Genomic DNA, 14746 nt, shown 5'->3' on the forward strand with positions numbered 1-14746 from the left:
CACAATGTGCATGATTTTTTGTTGATTTGGACCCTGCATGCTTATATTGGTAGGCTATATCCACAACTCCTTAGCACCTCCAATTAATAAGCAAACCCACCCCCCAGCACCTCCAGTAAAAATCAGCTGCCGCCGCCACTGAATCTAGGCCAGATTTGGTAAGAAGAAATGAGCCGAAGCCAGCTCACATATGGCCCTAGGGAGCCAGAACACAACCGAGTTAGAAAACACAATTGGGCCGAGTCCAGTGGCTGCCAGGGTATTTGCATATTGAGGTAATCTATATTGAAATTAAGATCCTGAATACATTTTAAAGTCTGCTAGCGAAGTAAAGGTACTTCCAATTATGTGTTAGCAGCTAACAGACTAAGTACTAAAAAACTGACACATGGTTGTAGCAATTATGCTGTCAAAGGTCCTTCCTGCCTGCTGCTGTCAGGCTACATAACCAGCACTGCTCACAATAAACTGCACCATAGACACTTTATGGACACCATTATAGGTATTACTGCCCCCCTTGTTGTTGTTTTTTGTACATACAATCACTTGCACTAGATTTGCTCTCTTTAATCCACTGCTCATTTTTATTTACTGCTCATTATTATCCACTTCTCATCATTATAATTATTATTATTATTATTATTATTATTGTTATTTATCACCGTTTCTTGTATTTTTGTACTTTATTTTGCATGCCTAGTTTTTAAGTTTTAAGTTTTTTAAGTTTAGATTTTGAAATCTTTAATCTGACTCTTTACCCTTGACTGCTGTAACACTGGATTTTATCAATTGTGGGATCAATAAAGGTGTATCTTATCTTATCTTATCTTATCTTAAATAACGCTCCAAAGCTGCACTAAAGTTTTGCGAGGAAAAAAGGAAGTTTGCCATTTTCAATTTGGTGTATGGTGCATACTAAGATCCCTGAACTGTCTCTGAATTACATTAACTGGGAATGACTGGTTCAGTTCAGCACACAGTTTGACTAATATTTGATTAGCCCTCAAGATGGAGTGAACAAATGAAGAGGAAAAAATTATTTGTTCACTCACGATTTCAGTAATTTCTTCAGTCAATGTTTGATTTGACTTTTCTCTAATCATTCATTGAAGGACATTTTTTAAGTCCCAGAAAAACATGTGAGTACCTCTGCTTTTCAAAATAAGAATAAGGTCTTAAGACAGTAGATACAACCTACATGTGGAGATATGCTTGATTGGATTGGATGTCCCCCTGCTGTGTTGATCTGGTTTAATACTCAGAATACATGTTCCTGTGACCAGAGAGATTGGTATCTGTCTGTCAACATCATTATTTACCACAACTACAATAACCCAGTGATGGGCAGAGGTGACTAAATAAAGGAGCCGCTGAACATGCAGTTCAACAGATAAAAACAAAAAATAGAAAATTAAATAAAGTGGTGTTCTATCAACATTATGATTAGATGTGGCATCTTTATCTCGCTGATGTGTTTGTCTCATTCATTCAGGATGTGTGAACCACTCTTCACTGGACTTGACTGTTATCGCTTAAGCAGCTATTCTCTAATCCTCGTAATACATTTTCCAAAGAGGTCACAGAGGGTACAAAACAAAGCTGTAGCTGTGGCATCAAGCAGGGCCATTGTTTGTTTGCTTTCTGTCTGTGAGCACTTAACATTTCAAATCCAGTGGTGTTCCTAATTTCATACGTATTTTACTTTGTCATGATTTCCAAAGATTTTAGAGTGTTTTTCATGATCAGAAATGGATGGATGGATGGATGGATGGATGATGGATGGATGGATGGATGGATGGATGATGGATGGATGGAGCTTTCCTTCCTAGCACACAAAGCAGTGACGCAAATTCAGCTATGGAATCCTTCAAGACTGATAAAGAGAAAAAAGGCCCCATCTTACCATGGGAGCTGGCTTTGCTCCTGTAACAATGCAAACCAGAGTGAAGTTCTGTGCCTCATAGCGACTGAAAGGAGCCGGGCTGTCAGCTGCCACCACAGAGATAGACTTGGGAGGTACTGCAGAGAAAATACAAAGAAGACACTCAAACATGGAAGTGCTTTTTATTAATTGAAATAAAATAAACAGACAATCTAAGCTTTGAGGTATTTATCTAGTAATGAAACAATCAGGGTTAAGTGGTGAGTCAGTATGCAGGGGATATCTCTGAGCTGAGACTGCTACTTGATCATCATGTGGGAACATTTCAGTCAGTTTAACTATACTTTTAACTAGAGATGTACCGATACCACTTTTTCCTTCCCGATACCGATTCCGATCCCTGAACTTTAGGTATCTGCTGATACCGAGTACCGATCTGATACCAGCGCATAAAATAAAAATGGATGGGATATGAATTGTTTTATGTCTCAACTCCTAAAACTCTATGTAAAATATTAAGAAATAAATACATAGTTGTAGAATTAATGCCATAAAACTTTTTTTTATTATTATTATTATCCAATGTTGACACAGATCAAGACACAGGTTAAAGTGCAGCCACACAATTTGGTTAAAAAAAAAAAAAGGCATTTTAAAGGCTACAGTAGAATGTAGGGCTTGTATTAACAAATACAAAAAATTTCACCAGATGACTTAAAGTAAGAAAATTGAAAAATAGTGGCGGGTGTGCCTTTATTTCTGTGCACCTCTCTCCGATCATGTGGATGTATCATACATGGCAGTGTGCCCTCAATTTATTTTACTTTATGTGTGTGTGTGTATATGTGTGTATGTGTTTGTACACGTGTATATATGTATATGCATATATATTATTTGTTTACTTTTTTGTTTGTTTTCTTTGTGTGGGATGTGAATCTCTCACCTGTATAAATTTAAAATTTGAATCTTGATATATGTGTGTGAGCCAAATGTATGTTTGTTTGTTCTGTCATATATGTTCATGTTTTATCTTGAAAATTTATTTTAAAAAAAAACAGTGGTGGGGCTTTTACTGACCACAACTACAGAGGCTACCAGCTTCATTTGAAACAGACTACATTATAAAAGGGCCGTTATTTATTATTCCCTCTGTGTCTTTATATTTTTATCGGCTCCTGTTGCCTTGATAAAGTTAATACATCGCGCCATCAATACAAACTCAACATTTCCAGAACTAGTTTCAAATTAAAAGCCCTTTATAACCTTGGCTGAGAGAATCCCTCCATTTTCTAAATAGGCTTTTATTGTGAAACATTTATAGGAACTTGGTTGTGGAGGATACAGTGGCTTGTATGTTTACATATGGCACTTCAAATGGAGCTCCTGCCATCTGCTGGCGCTTTTTAGGTGACTAGAACATTTCGGCTGGCACATGAACAGACACAGTGACTCAAATAATAGTAAAAGTAATAAAGATAGGACAAGAATAACCCGATGACATCACACATGTCGTGAAAGACGACTGGGGATAATTGGTGTGTACCATCGTGTAGTGTGTCATGTCTGTCGGCCAAGTCACGGCACGATTTTATGACTCCACAATCATTTAATGTGACATAGTGACTTTCAGAACGGGCAGAAAAGTTGTGTAGTGTATACCAGGCATAAATCCTCCTTTACTGTTTCTCCCCCTTGTATGTCGCTCATTTTCAGTGTGTGACTGCAGGTGTGCATGAGAGGGGGAGGGGCTGCTGTTGTCAGAGAGGAGAGCAACAGAGAGAGAGGCGAGTGGAACGGAGCAACGAGCGGAGCTTCAGATCTGCTTTTCTGAAGCAAAACAGAAGTTTACATGTTCTAAGAAAGAGAAAACATGGCATGTCCTGCGATGTGACTATCGCACATGCGCACATCGCGATGGCAATGTTCAAACGATAGTGTGCGTGGTATCGGATTGGTCGTAGGCTGTACTTGCCGATGCCCGATGCCGCATTTTAGGCAGTATCGGAGGCATTTCCAATACTGGTATCGGTATCGATACAACTCTACTTTTAACAGAGAAATATTTTAGAAATATGCTGATCTGCGTTCTTTTCGAGGGTGAGACGTTCAGATGGATCTCAGCCTCATGTCTGTGCAACAAGTACAGAGCCAATTTTAGAGTGTGGTTAACCTAGCCTAGCATACAGACTTGAAGCAGGGGAAAAAAGCCAACCTCGTTCTTACCTAAGAGAAAGAAATATGCCTGTTGAAGGTATGGAGATGTCCATGTTATATTAAGTGTTAAGTCACTATACATTCTGACAGCCATCACCGACAGCTAAGTATTTGGTTAGTAACTTGGGTCTCACAGTCTCAACACTCCAACAGAATTTAACTTTGTGGAGTTCTCTCCCTTGATTGAATCAAGTGGGAACGGGATGCCAGAAATGTAGAAACCTAATCTGACGCTTAAATTTGCTAATTACCAACTGTTAAATTTCTAATCTTTTGTCACGTTTAATTTAGCTACGTGTTTTGAAGGATTGTTTACACTCAGACATGATTGATGTACTCACACCACAAATAAACTAAAAACAGAAACCAGTACATTTCCAAAACTAAAATCTTCCTGTCGCCAACAGATCCTGCATAGCTTATCTATCTGAGTTCATGCTTATCGATGTGTTTATAGAGATTACCCACAGGATGAATCCAAAAGAGTTTTGTAATCACTTGATGTTTCCGCTAAAGATATGGTCTAATAAATAAATCCATACCTATGACATTGAGGGTGATGCTGCCAGAGGCTAGAATCACTTTGTCTGTGGAGCTCCTGTCATAGATCCCCACATGGCACTCATACAGGCCGTCATCCTCCATCTGGACCTCGGGAAGCCTAATCATATACAGTTACAAAGATCACAGAGTGTGTTTTCTAATAATACCTGTTATTTTCACGTCATGTCCTTAAGATGAGACATAGTGGAAAATCCCATTGGTTTTACTGTAATCTCAACTCTCTCTACTATTATTCCTCCACTGATGAAAGAAAGCATGCTACAGGTGAGAATGTTCCCCAAAACTTTTCTGTCTCTCAAAGGATATGGCTTATTAGAACACAATACAACTTGAACATTAATAGCGGACTGTCTCACCTCACTGTCGACTGGTAGACCAGGTCCTCTTGTCTGCGGTTGTCCTCCAGATGAGAGTAGCTGGTGTTGTACATGGCATCATAGGTGAAAATCTTCTGCTTGGCACTGCCTCCTTCACTCACCTGAGAGGCAAAAGTACATTAGCATTACTGAGTTAAATACAGCAGCTGTGATCATGTAGACATGAATTAAAAATTAATATTAAGAGATTAATATTAAAAAATCTTTTGGTCTATGTCATATATCAGTGAAAGGTTGCTGTAGACCCAGTGTATGTCTTAAAATAGCTTGTTTTGTGTGGACAACAGTCCAAAAACTACACTCCAGTCAGGACCACTTTTGTCAAAAAAAAAAAAAAACTGTATTCCCATTTGCAGTATTATATTTGGTGGCATGGCTCTGTTGCCATTCTGCCTTTCTTCGTGCCAAAGCAGAAAGTCTCAGGCAGTGAAAGCACACCTCTCCGCTCTTCCTCATGCATACGAGGAAAGCCTAAGGCAGAGAGAACAAACCTTCCTGCCCTTCCATGCGCCTACATAGAAAGCCTAAGGCAGGTAGAGCAGCAGCAAAGACCCCCATGGGAACAGGAATGAAGGTGGTTTGCAAAGCAGCTTGCAGAGGAAGCAGCAATAGGCAGGTCAAAGCAGTTTAAATAGGGCACCCTGAATGAGATTTGCCAATTGGTTGCAAATAAAGGAATCGTGATCTTTCAGCTGACTTCTTTCCACCAATCAGCTGATCCATCAGTTGATTGGGCTGCTTGAGATCAGCTGATGTAGCTGGGATGTGAGCTGAGCTTGACATCGGGTGTTTCTCAATGTCAAGGATCCTGCAGAGGCAAGGCAAGGCAAGAGTCCTCCCTAGCATTCAGTAAACATACATCGGAACAGGCTAACAAGTGTCCCCAGGTATATGTCATTAACCCTCAGCAGACTGAGGAGGTTTCAGGGTACTGTGATCATTTTGGCACTTTCTAATGTTGTTGTACAGTTTTAAACAAATGTATCAGTATTGTCAAAATCACGTGACTTTTAGGGAGAATATATTTCTGGATCATATTTAAGAGTAAGTGGGATAATGAAGTAAAGACAGCAGCTTAAAAAGTTCTAAATTATCACTAACAGTATAACCACGGACTCACACACAGAATTATTTTGTCATTTCAAAGTGATCCATATTTTATGTGTGTGTCACTGCTACAATAATATGAATAGCAGATCTGATCTGATGAGCTGCGCTGCTCTGAAACAGCTAACCGCGCCGATTATACATTATACTGCCGTTTTCACCGCGATTCCCCCCGAAAAAAACATCGATTGAAACTGACAGAATGAAAGCACGTTGTTATCATGTGAATAGTGGGGGGAGGAGGACACTTAGCGCTCTATCTCTGCTGTGAATGATTCATTTAAAAACGTTTATGTTTTATCTAAATCACGTTATATCAAAAAATCTCTATGTGGCAGTGGACGCATTGGAAAGTGTAAAGTATGAGGTTTCTGTCAATATTTTTTTTCACGCTTGTATGATAAAAACTCCTGGAGACATTAATCCAAATAAATGATGTATTTATCCAAATCTTGCCGAGCTCTACTGGCGCGGGTTTCAATAAAGAGGCCCTGCCCTAACTTCCAGCAAATTGTGTCCCAAGCATTGTGAGGATTTTATACCCGCGGAGGCTCTAATATTGCTTTAGCTAAAAAAAAAAAAAAATTATGTCAAACAGCCACAAGTAATAATTTAGACACTCACTCTCAATATCGCAGATCAAAACATATTTATAATTCCACACCCTGTGTTGGGGCATAAATTATTAAATCATGCTGACAAATTCTTACAGAGCAAAAATGATTAGATTGTGTCAACACATTTGTTTTTTTTTCTCTTCATGACACCTTCTGGGCTCTGGAGATGATCAAAACTGGTTGCTAGTAGTTGATGAACATGCTAAACATTATTGTGTTAGCATTGTCATTGTGAGTATGTTGGCATGCTGACATTAGCAATAAGAGCAAAGCACTTCTGTGCCTATACACAGGCTCCCAGGCTGCTAACTAGACTTAAATCTAAAGGGTTACTTTGGTATTTTCCAACTTGGACCCAATTCTCCCATGATTTTGTGTCTAAGTGACTAATGTAGACAACAATCTTTGCAGCTGGTCCAGTGTTGAGTGAGACCACTGCAACCAGCAGCAGCAAAAGCTACCACGATTTGTCCATGCTGGCAAATGTGTACCGTCAATTTATGCCCACTAAAAGTGTTTGTTTTTGCCACTGACAGGCTCAGATTGTTATTATAAGTGTCTGACAACTTATGTAAGGGATCCCTACAGAGGTCAACCTTTTTGTTAAATTATAAGATCCTTTTTGTTCAACAAGACACAGCCCTGAAATTGGCATCACCAAACACATGAGACCCCATTTAAATTAACAATAATTTACCATGTATAGAACCTGCATACTTTCACATCTAATTGGGTGAATTTAAAGTAAAGTTCCACAAAATCATAACTGGTGATTGTTGGAACAGTTTAAAGACGAACCAAGACAGTTTCTGTGAGTTTTATTTTGTTTCTCTCTTTTCTTCTTTGAATGAAGTGTGTTTTACAATAACAAAATCAATGTTTATTTAAATGGAGTCTGGTGTGTTCCACCAAACACTTTCAGTATAGTACCTATGGAACCAAAAGTAACCCTTCAGACATGGTATGCAGACCCTGGGTCTGTTTAGTGTTTCCACAGGAAACAGTACTCTTAGATGTGGGCAGAGTTGTTGTCACTCAGTGCTCCATCCAGCACTCACTGTATTTCCTCATTACCCATGACACAGAGGAAAGTCTGCATCTCATTTATCGTCCACAGAATGGGGTTACACAAGATATTTTCAGAACCAAACAGAATAGGCTGACAAATTTGGGGGTTTAGTGTTACTGGAGCCCACAGGAACAACGCTCCATGACGCTTTTTTATTCTCCAAGTGTGGATTAGAATGCAGTTCACATAACCTGGTCAAAACCAATTTGGCTGAAGATCCACTCATCACTAAAAGTGTATGTCATATAAAAGCTAGAGTAATGGTCAGAGTTGTAAGTGAAATTATTGTTGATTGATTCCCGTCGTCAACTCATGCATTGAGTAACATCACAAGTTAACATTCCACCTTAAAAATTGCCAGCAGTCGGCCCAGTGAATTAAGCCATTGTTTCTCTACAGCAGCAAAACATCCTGTCAATTTATAGTTACAGTCTACTAATAAGACTCTCCAAAGTATGAACAGAGATTACATAAGCCTGTGTGAGTGGCGGTCCAGATGGAGGATGACTGACTCCAGTGTTCACAGCTCCACCTTTTAGTATCAGATCAGTGTGCTAGTTACCCCAACAGAAGGGGTACCAAAAATGGGAGCAGTATGGAACGGTTCCATTGGTACCATCCACAACTTTTAGCAGTGCAAACAGAAAAACAGAACTGTACCGTACCGTACTGCTTGGCAGAAATGAGGCTTTAGAAACAAAAACATGTGAAAATAGTTTACAGGTTGAAAAATACTGGTTACCCTTTAAGTCCTGCTTGTGCCTACAAGAACCAAATAAATTGGGGCGTTGGTGGCTTAGTGGTAGAGCAGGCGCCCCATGTACAAGGCTGTTGCCGCAGCGGCCTGAGTTCGAATCCAGCCTGTGGCCCTTCACTGCATGTCATCCCCCCTCTCTTTCTCCCCCCTTCATGCTTGTCTGTCCTGTCCATTAAAGGCAAAATGGCCAAAAAAATATATTTCAAAAAAAAAAAAAAAAAAGAAACAAACAAATAAATTACCATCAAGGAGAACACATACATCTACATTTTACCCAATTCTAACACAGGACCAACATTCTTGACAAAACAGGGATAAGGCAAAACTTACTAACCTGTATGTGTGACTCTACACTCAACAGGAAAATTCTCAAACAGACACAGTGAGGGCTGATAGATAACTATAGACAGAAGTTGGCAAGCACTTGTTACTACATTAGGTTCACCTGTGAGCTCACCTGAAACCACACAATCTCTCGGAGGTTGCCGTCTGTTCGGAAGTTGCACTTGAGTGTGACTGTGTCTCCAATGACAACAGGAGGAAGAGGTTCAATGGAAACAGTTAAATAACCTGCCAAAGAGAGGAACATGGGAGACATTTGGAAATCACATTACTTTCTCCCAGTGTGGCCCTTGTAGTGAACAGATAGATATGTTCTTATGGATTTACAAACCAATCAAATCAAATCAAATCAAATCAAATCAAATCAAGTTTATTTATATAGCACATTTAAAAACAACCACAGCTGACCAAAGTGCTGTACAAGATAAAAGAATGACACACAAATATATAGCAATACAGAATGTACACAAATATAAAACAGAATAAAACTGGTAAGAACGATTACAAACATGAAAAGACAAGATGAAATGCTAAAATATTAAGATCACTACAGACAACCAAAGGCCATTGAAAACATGTACATTTTAAGATTTGTCTTAAAAGTGTCATTTGAGGGGGGCATTTTATTTAAAGGGGAAGGCTATTCCAGAGCTTTGGAGCAGCAACTGCAAAGGCACGATCTCCCTTACCCACAAGCCTCGATTGTGGAACAGTTAAAAGATAATGTTCAGAGGATCTAAGAGGTCGGGAGTTGGAGTAGGGGCAGAGGAGTTCAGCGATATACTGGGGTGCCAGCCCATGTATTGCTTCAAAAACAAATAAAAGAATCTTAAAATCAATCCTGAATTTGATGGGTAGCCAGTGCAGAGATGCTACCGCTGGCGTAATGTTGTCTCTTTTCCTGGCACCAGTGAGAAATCTTCCTGCAGTGTTCTGCACCAGCTGCAAACGAGACAAAGGTGATTGGCAGACACCTGAGTTCAGGGACTTACAGTAGTCCAGCATTGAGGAGATGAATGCAGTGGTTACAGTCTTGAGGTCATTGTGTGAGATGATGGACTTGAGTTTATATGAAATAACAGCCCTTCACCACAGTGTTGATTTGTTTGTCAAATTTAAAGGCAGAGTCAAAAATGACACCAAGATTCCTGGCATGGCTATGAACATATGCTATGAGTGGTCCTACGTGACTGACTATGCTGTATGCTTGCTGTGTTGAAGGGGGGACCAAAAACAATAACCTCTGTTTTGTTATTGTTTATTGAAGACAGTTTGTAGCCAACCAGGATTTCACATCCTGGAGGTAGTTTGGGAAGGATGTGATGGAGCTGGAATCCCCTGGGTTTAACAGAAGATAAATTTGTGTGTCGTCAGCATAACACTGTATTGTTTAATACAGGGGTGACAAGGTTTGGCTTTTTAATGAGAGGCTGGACAATAGCATGTTTAAAACAGGATGGTACAGTTCCATTTGTGAGACTACTATTGATAATGAGGGAGATTATGGGACCTACAGTCTCCAATACATCTTTTGAGAGGAGTGTAAGAACAGTGTCCAAGGGGCAGGTCGTAACTACCGGGTAGTTACGGTGTAATCTGTTGTACTAACGGTGTACCAGTGTAGTACGTACCAATACATATATGTAGGTACAGGGGAACAAGATGTTAAGTTATGGAATAAGGGGCTAACAATTCATGAATTTACAGAGAATTTATATTATACGTTTACTGGGTACCTATTCTATTATAACAGCGTATGTGCGACCTACTGATCAATAATATGGACGTTTGGGGGGAATTTACAGAAAACTTATAATAGAATAGCTACCCAGTAGTTAAAGTATAACAGGGTATGTTCAATTCAATTCAATTTTATTTATAAAGCCCAATATCACAAATCACAATTTGCCTCACAGGGCTTTACAGCATACGACATCCCTCTGTCCTTAAGACCCTCACAGCGGATAAGGAAAAACTCCCCAAAAAAACCCTTTAACGGGGAAAAAAAAACGGTAGAAACCTCAGGAAGAGCAACTGAGGAGGGATCCCTCTTCCAGGACGGACAGACGTGCAATAGATGTCGTACAGAACAGATCAGCATAATAAATTAACAGTAATCCATATGACACAATGAGACAGAGAGAGAGAGAGAGAGAGAGAGAGAGAGAGAGATGCAGGTAATGACAGTAGCTTACAACAACATTAATGAAAGTAATAATATTATAGTTATAGTTCTGGCTACTGTGGTACAATATGTTGAAAGTATGTATTAATATCTGACAGTATACTTGTGTGACAATAGTCATATGTGTATAATAACAGTAGAAGTATGACTAATGACTAATGATGGCAGCAGCAGCAGGAGGCATCTGGCAGGACCACGGCAGCAGCACAACCACACACGTCACACTGTCCAGGCACCGCTGTGATATGAGTTATTCTGAGAGACAGTGAAGCACAAAGGCTCCGGAGAAGAAGCCGAGTTAGTGACATCCAGAATGGCCGAGTTAGCAAGATGCAGTAATAGGATGACAGTGAGAGAGAGAGAGAGAGAGAGAGAGGGAGAGAGAGGGAGCCCGGTGTATTATAGGGGGTCCTCCGGCAGACTAGGCCTAAGTCAGCCTAACTAGGGCCTGGTACAGGGCAAGCCTGAGCCAGCCCTAACTATAAGCTTTATCAAAGAGGAAAGTCTTAAGTCTAGTCTTAAATGTGGAGACGGTGTCTGCCTCCCGGACCGTAACAGGAAGATGATTCCACAGGAGAGGAGCCTGATAGCTGAAGGCTCTGGCTCCTGATCTACTTTTGGAGACTTTAGGGACCACGAGTAACCCTGCGTTCTCAGAGCGCAGTGTTCTGGTGGGATAATATGGCACTATGAGCTCACTAAGATATGACGGAGCTTGACCATTTAGAGCTTTATAAGTTAACAGTAGGATTTTAAATTCAATTCTGGATTTTACAGGGAGCCAGTGCAGAGAAGCTAAAACAGGAGAAATATGATCTCGTTTCTTAGTTCCTGTTAGTACACGTGCTGCTGTATTCTGAATTAGCTGGAGAGTTTTTAAGGACTTACTAGAGCTACCTGATAATAGGGAGTTACAGTAATCCAGCCTAGAGGTAACAAAAGCGTGGACCAATTTTTCTGCATCTTTTCGGGTCAGGATAGGCCTAATTTTCGCAATATTACGCAGATGAAAAAATGCAGTCCGTGAGGTTTGCTTTAAATGAGAATTAAAAAACAAATCTTGGTCAAATGTTACTCCGAGGTTTCTTACGGTAGTGCTAGAGGCCAGAGCAATGCCATATGGAGAAACTATGTCATCAGATAAAGAGTCTCTGAGTTGTTTGGGGCCAAGAACAATAACTTCAGTTTTGTCTGAATTTAACATCAGGAAATTGGTGCTCATCCAATTTTTTATGTCTTTAAGGCAGTTATGGAGTTTAGTTAATTGATTACTTTCTTCTGGCTTCATCGATAAATACAACTGTGTATCATCCGCATAACAATGGAAATTTATAGAGTGATTTCTAATGATGTTACCTAAAGGAAGCATATATAGAGTAAATAGGATTGGTCCGAGCACAGAACCTTGCGGAACTCCAAAACAAACTTTGGTACGTAAGGATGATTCATTACGAACGTCAACAAATTGAAAACGATCAGATAAATAAGATTTAAACCAGCTTAGTGCTGAACCTTTTAGGCCAATTAAGTGATCCAGTCTCTGCAGTAGAATTTGATGGTCAATTGTGTCAAACGCCGCACTAAGATCTAATAAAACAAGTACAGAGACAAGTCCTTTGTCTGAAGCAATCAGAAGGTCATTTGTAATTTTAACTAGTGCTGTCCCAGTGCTATGATGCACTCTAAATCCTGACTGAAATTCCTCAAATAAATTATTATCATGGAGAAAATCACACAGCTGGTCTGCGACTACTTTCTCAAGGATCTTTGACATAAAGGGAAGATTAGATATTGGTCTATAGTTGGCTAACACCTCTGGATCCAGGGTGGGCTTTTTTAGGAGAGGTTTAATTACAGCTACCTTAAAAGACTGTGGTACATAGCCTGTTAATAGGGATATATTGATCATATCTAATATATGAGTGTTAACTAAAGGAAAGACCTCCTTAAGTAGCCTAGTTGGGATGGGGTCTAAGAGACACGTTGATGATTTAGATGAAGAAATCACTGCGGTCAATTCTTGAAGAGAAATTGGGGAGAAGCAATCTAAATATATATTAGATTCTACAGCTGTGTTTGAGGTTAGATAGGTAGGCCTACCATCTGAGGGCAGGAGGTCATGAATTTTGCCTCTAATAGTTAGAATTTTGTCATTAAAAAAGCTCATAAAATCATTACTGCTAAGGGCTAAAGGAATACAAGGCTCAATAGAGCTTTGACCCTCAGTCAGCCTGGCTACAGTGCTGAAAAGAAACCTGGGGTTGTTCTTGTTTTCTTCTATTAATGCTGAGTAATAGTTTGCTCTGGCATTGCGGAGGCCCCTCTTATAAGTTTTGAGACTGTCTGTCCAGATTAAACGAGATTCTTCCAGTTTGGTTAATCGCCAATTCCTTTCAAATTTTCGCGATATTTGTTTTAACCTACGGGTTTGAGAGTTATACCAAGGAGCAAACTTTCTTTGCTTTGTTAACTTCTTTTTAAGAGGAGCTACAGAGTCGAGCGTTGTTCGCAGCGAGCCTACGGCGCTATCAACAAAATGATCAATTTGGGAGAGGTTAAAGTCGGCACGGGAAACCTCTGTTACTGAAGGTATTGGTATTGAATTTAACGACGAAGTAATCTTTTCCTTAAATTTTGTGACAGCACTATCTGATAAACATCTAGTATAGTAACTGTTGCTGAGTGGCGTGTAATCGAGTAAAAAGAAATCAAAAGTAATCAGATAATGATCTGATAGCAAGGGATTCTGTGGAAAGACTTTTAGGTTATCAATTTCAATTCCATACGTCAGAACTAGATCGAGGGTATGGTTAAAACAGTGAGTGGGTTCATGTACACCCTGACTGAAGCCAATGGAGTCTATTAATGAGATAAACGCGGTAGCCAGGGAGTCATTATCAACGTCGACATGAATGTTAAAATCGCCTACAATAATAACTTTATCTGATTTAAGAACTAAACTGGATAAAAACTCTGAGAATTCAGATACAAATTCAGAATACGGGCCAGGAGCACGGTACACTATAACAAATAAAAGTGGCTGCGAGGTTTTCCAGGTCGGATGTAAAAGACTAAGAACGAGGCTTTCAAATGAATTATAATCTAGTTTAGGTTTAGGGCTGATTAACAGACTAGAGTTAAAAATGGCTGCAACTCCCCCTCCTCGGCCGCTGCCTCGAGGAATGTGGGTATTATTATGACTGGGAGGAGTGGACTCATTTAGACTAACATATTCATCTTGACACAGCCAGGTTTCAGTGAGACTGAGTAAATCAATATGATTATCTGATATTAATTCGTTTACTAACACTGCTTTAGACGATAGAGACCTGATATTTAACAGTCCGCATTTAATTCTCCTGTTTTGTCTTTCTGTCACAGAAGAGGTTTTAATTTTTATGAGGTTGTTATGCACAACTCCTCTTTGTTTAATTTTAGATTTAAATAATTTAGGTGGTCGGGGGACAGACACCGTTTGTATAAAACTATGAAAACTATGGCTGGGTAACTGAACTAGAAGCTCAGAGAGGCGTTTAGGACTGCGACTTTGAGTCCTGATCTCAACTCTGGGTTGTCAGGGATTTAAATTACTAATAAAATTTGCCAGGTTCCTAGAAATGAGAGCAGCTCCA

General features: G+C 39.6%; 1 protein-coding gene across 1 annotated transcript in view; it reads right to left on the reverse strand.

The window, feature by feature from the left end:
* Positions 1-14746, reverse strand: part of LOC117258360 (immunoglobulin superfamily member 21-like) — a 152324-nt gene that overhangs the window by 59961 nt on the left and 77617 nt on the right. The window contains exons 2-5 of the mRNA XM_033629183.2: positions 9045-9157; positions 5017-5138; positions 4639-4757; positions 1904-2019 (exon numbers count right to left, since the gene is read on the reverse strand). Coding sequence (XP_033485074.2) covers positions 1904-2019; positions 4639-4757; positions 5017-5138; positions 9045-9157 — 470 coding nt within the window. The remainder of the gene's footprint in view (positions 1-1903; positions 2020-4638; positions 4758-5016; positions 5139-9044; positions 9158-14746) is intronic.

The sequence above is a fragment of the Epinephelus lanceolatus genome, chromosome 8 (genome assembly GCF_041903045.1).
Source record: "Epinephelus lanceolatus isolate andai-2023 chromosome 8, ASM4190304v1, whole genome shotgun sequence".
NCBI lineage: Eukaryota > Metazoa > Chordata > Actinopteri > Perciformes > Serranidae > Epinephelus > Epinephelus lanceolatus.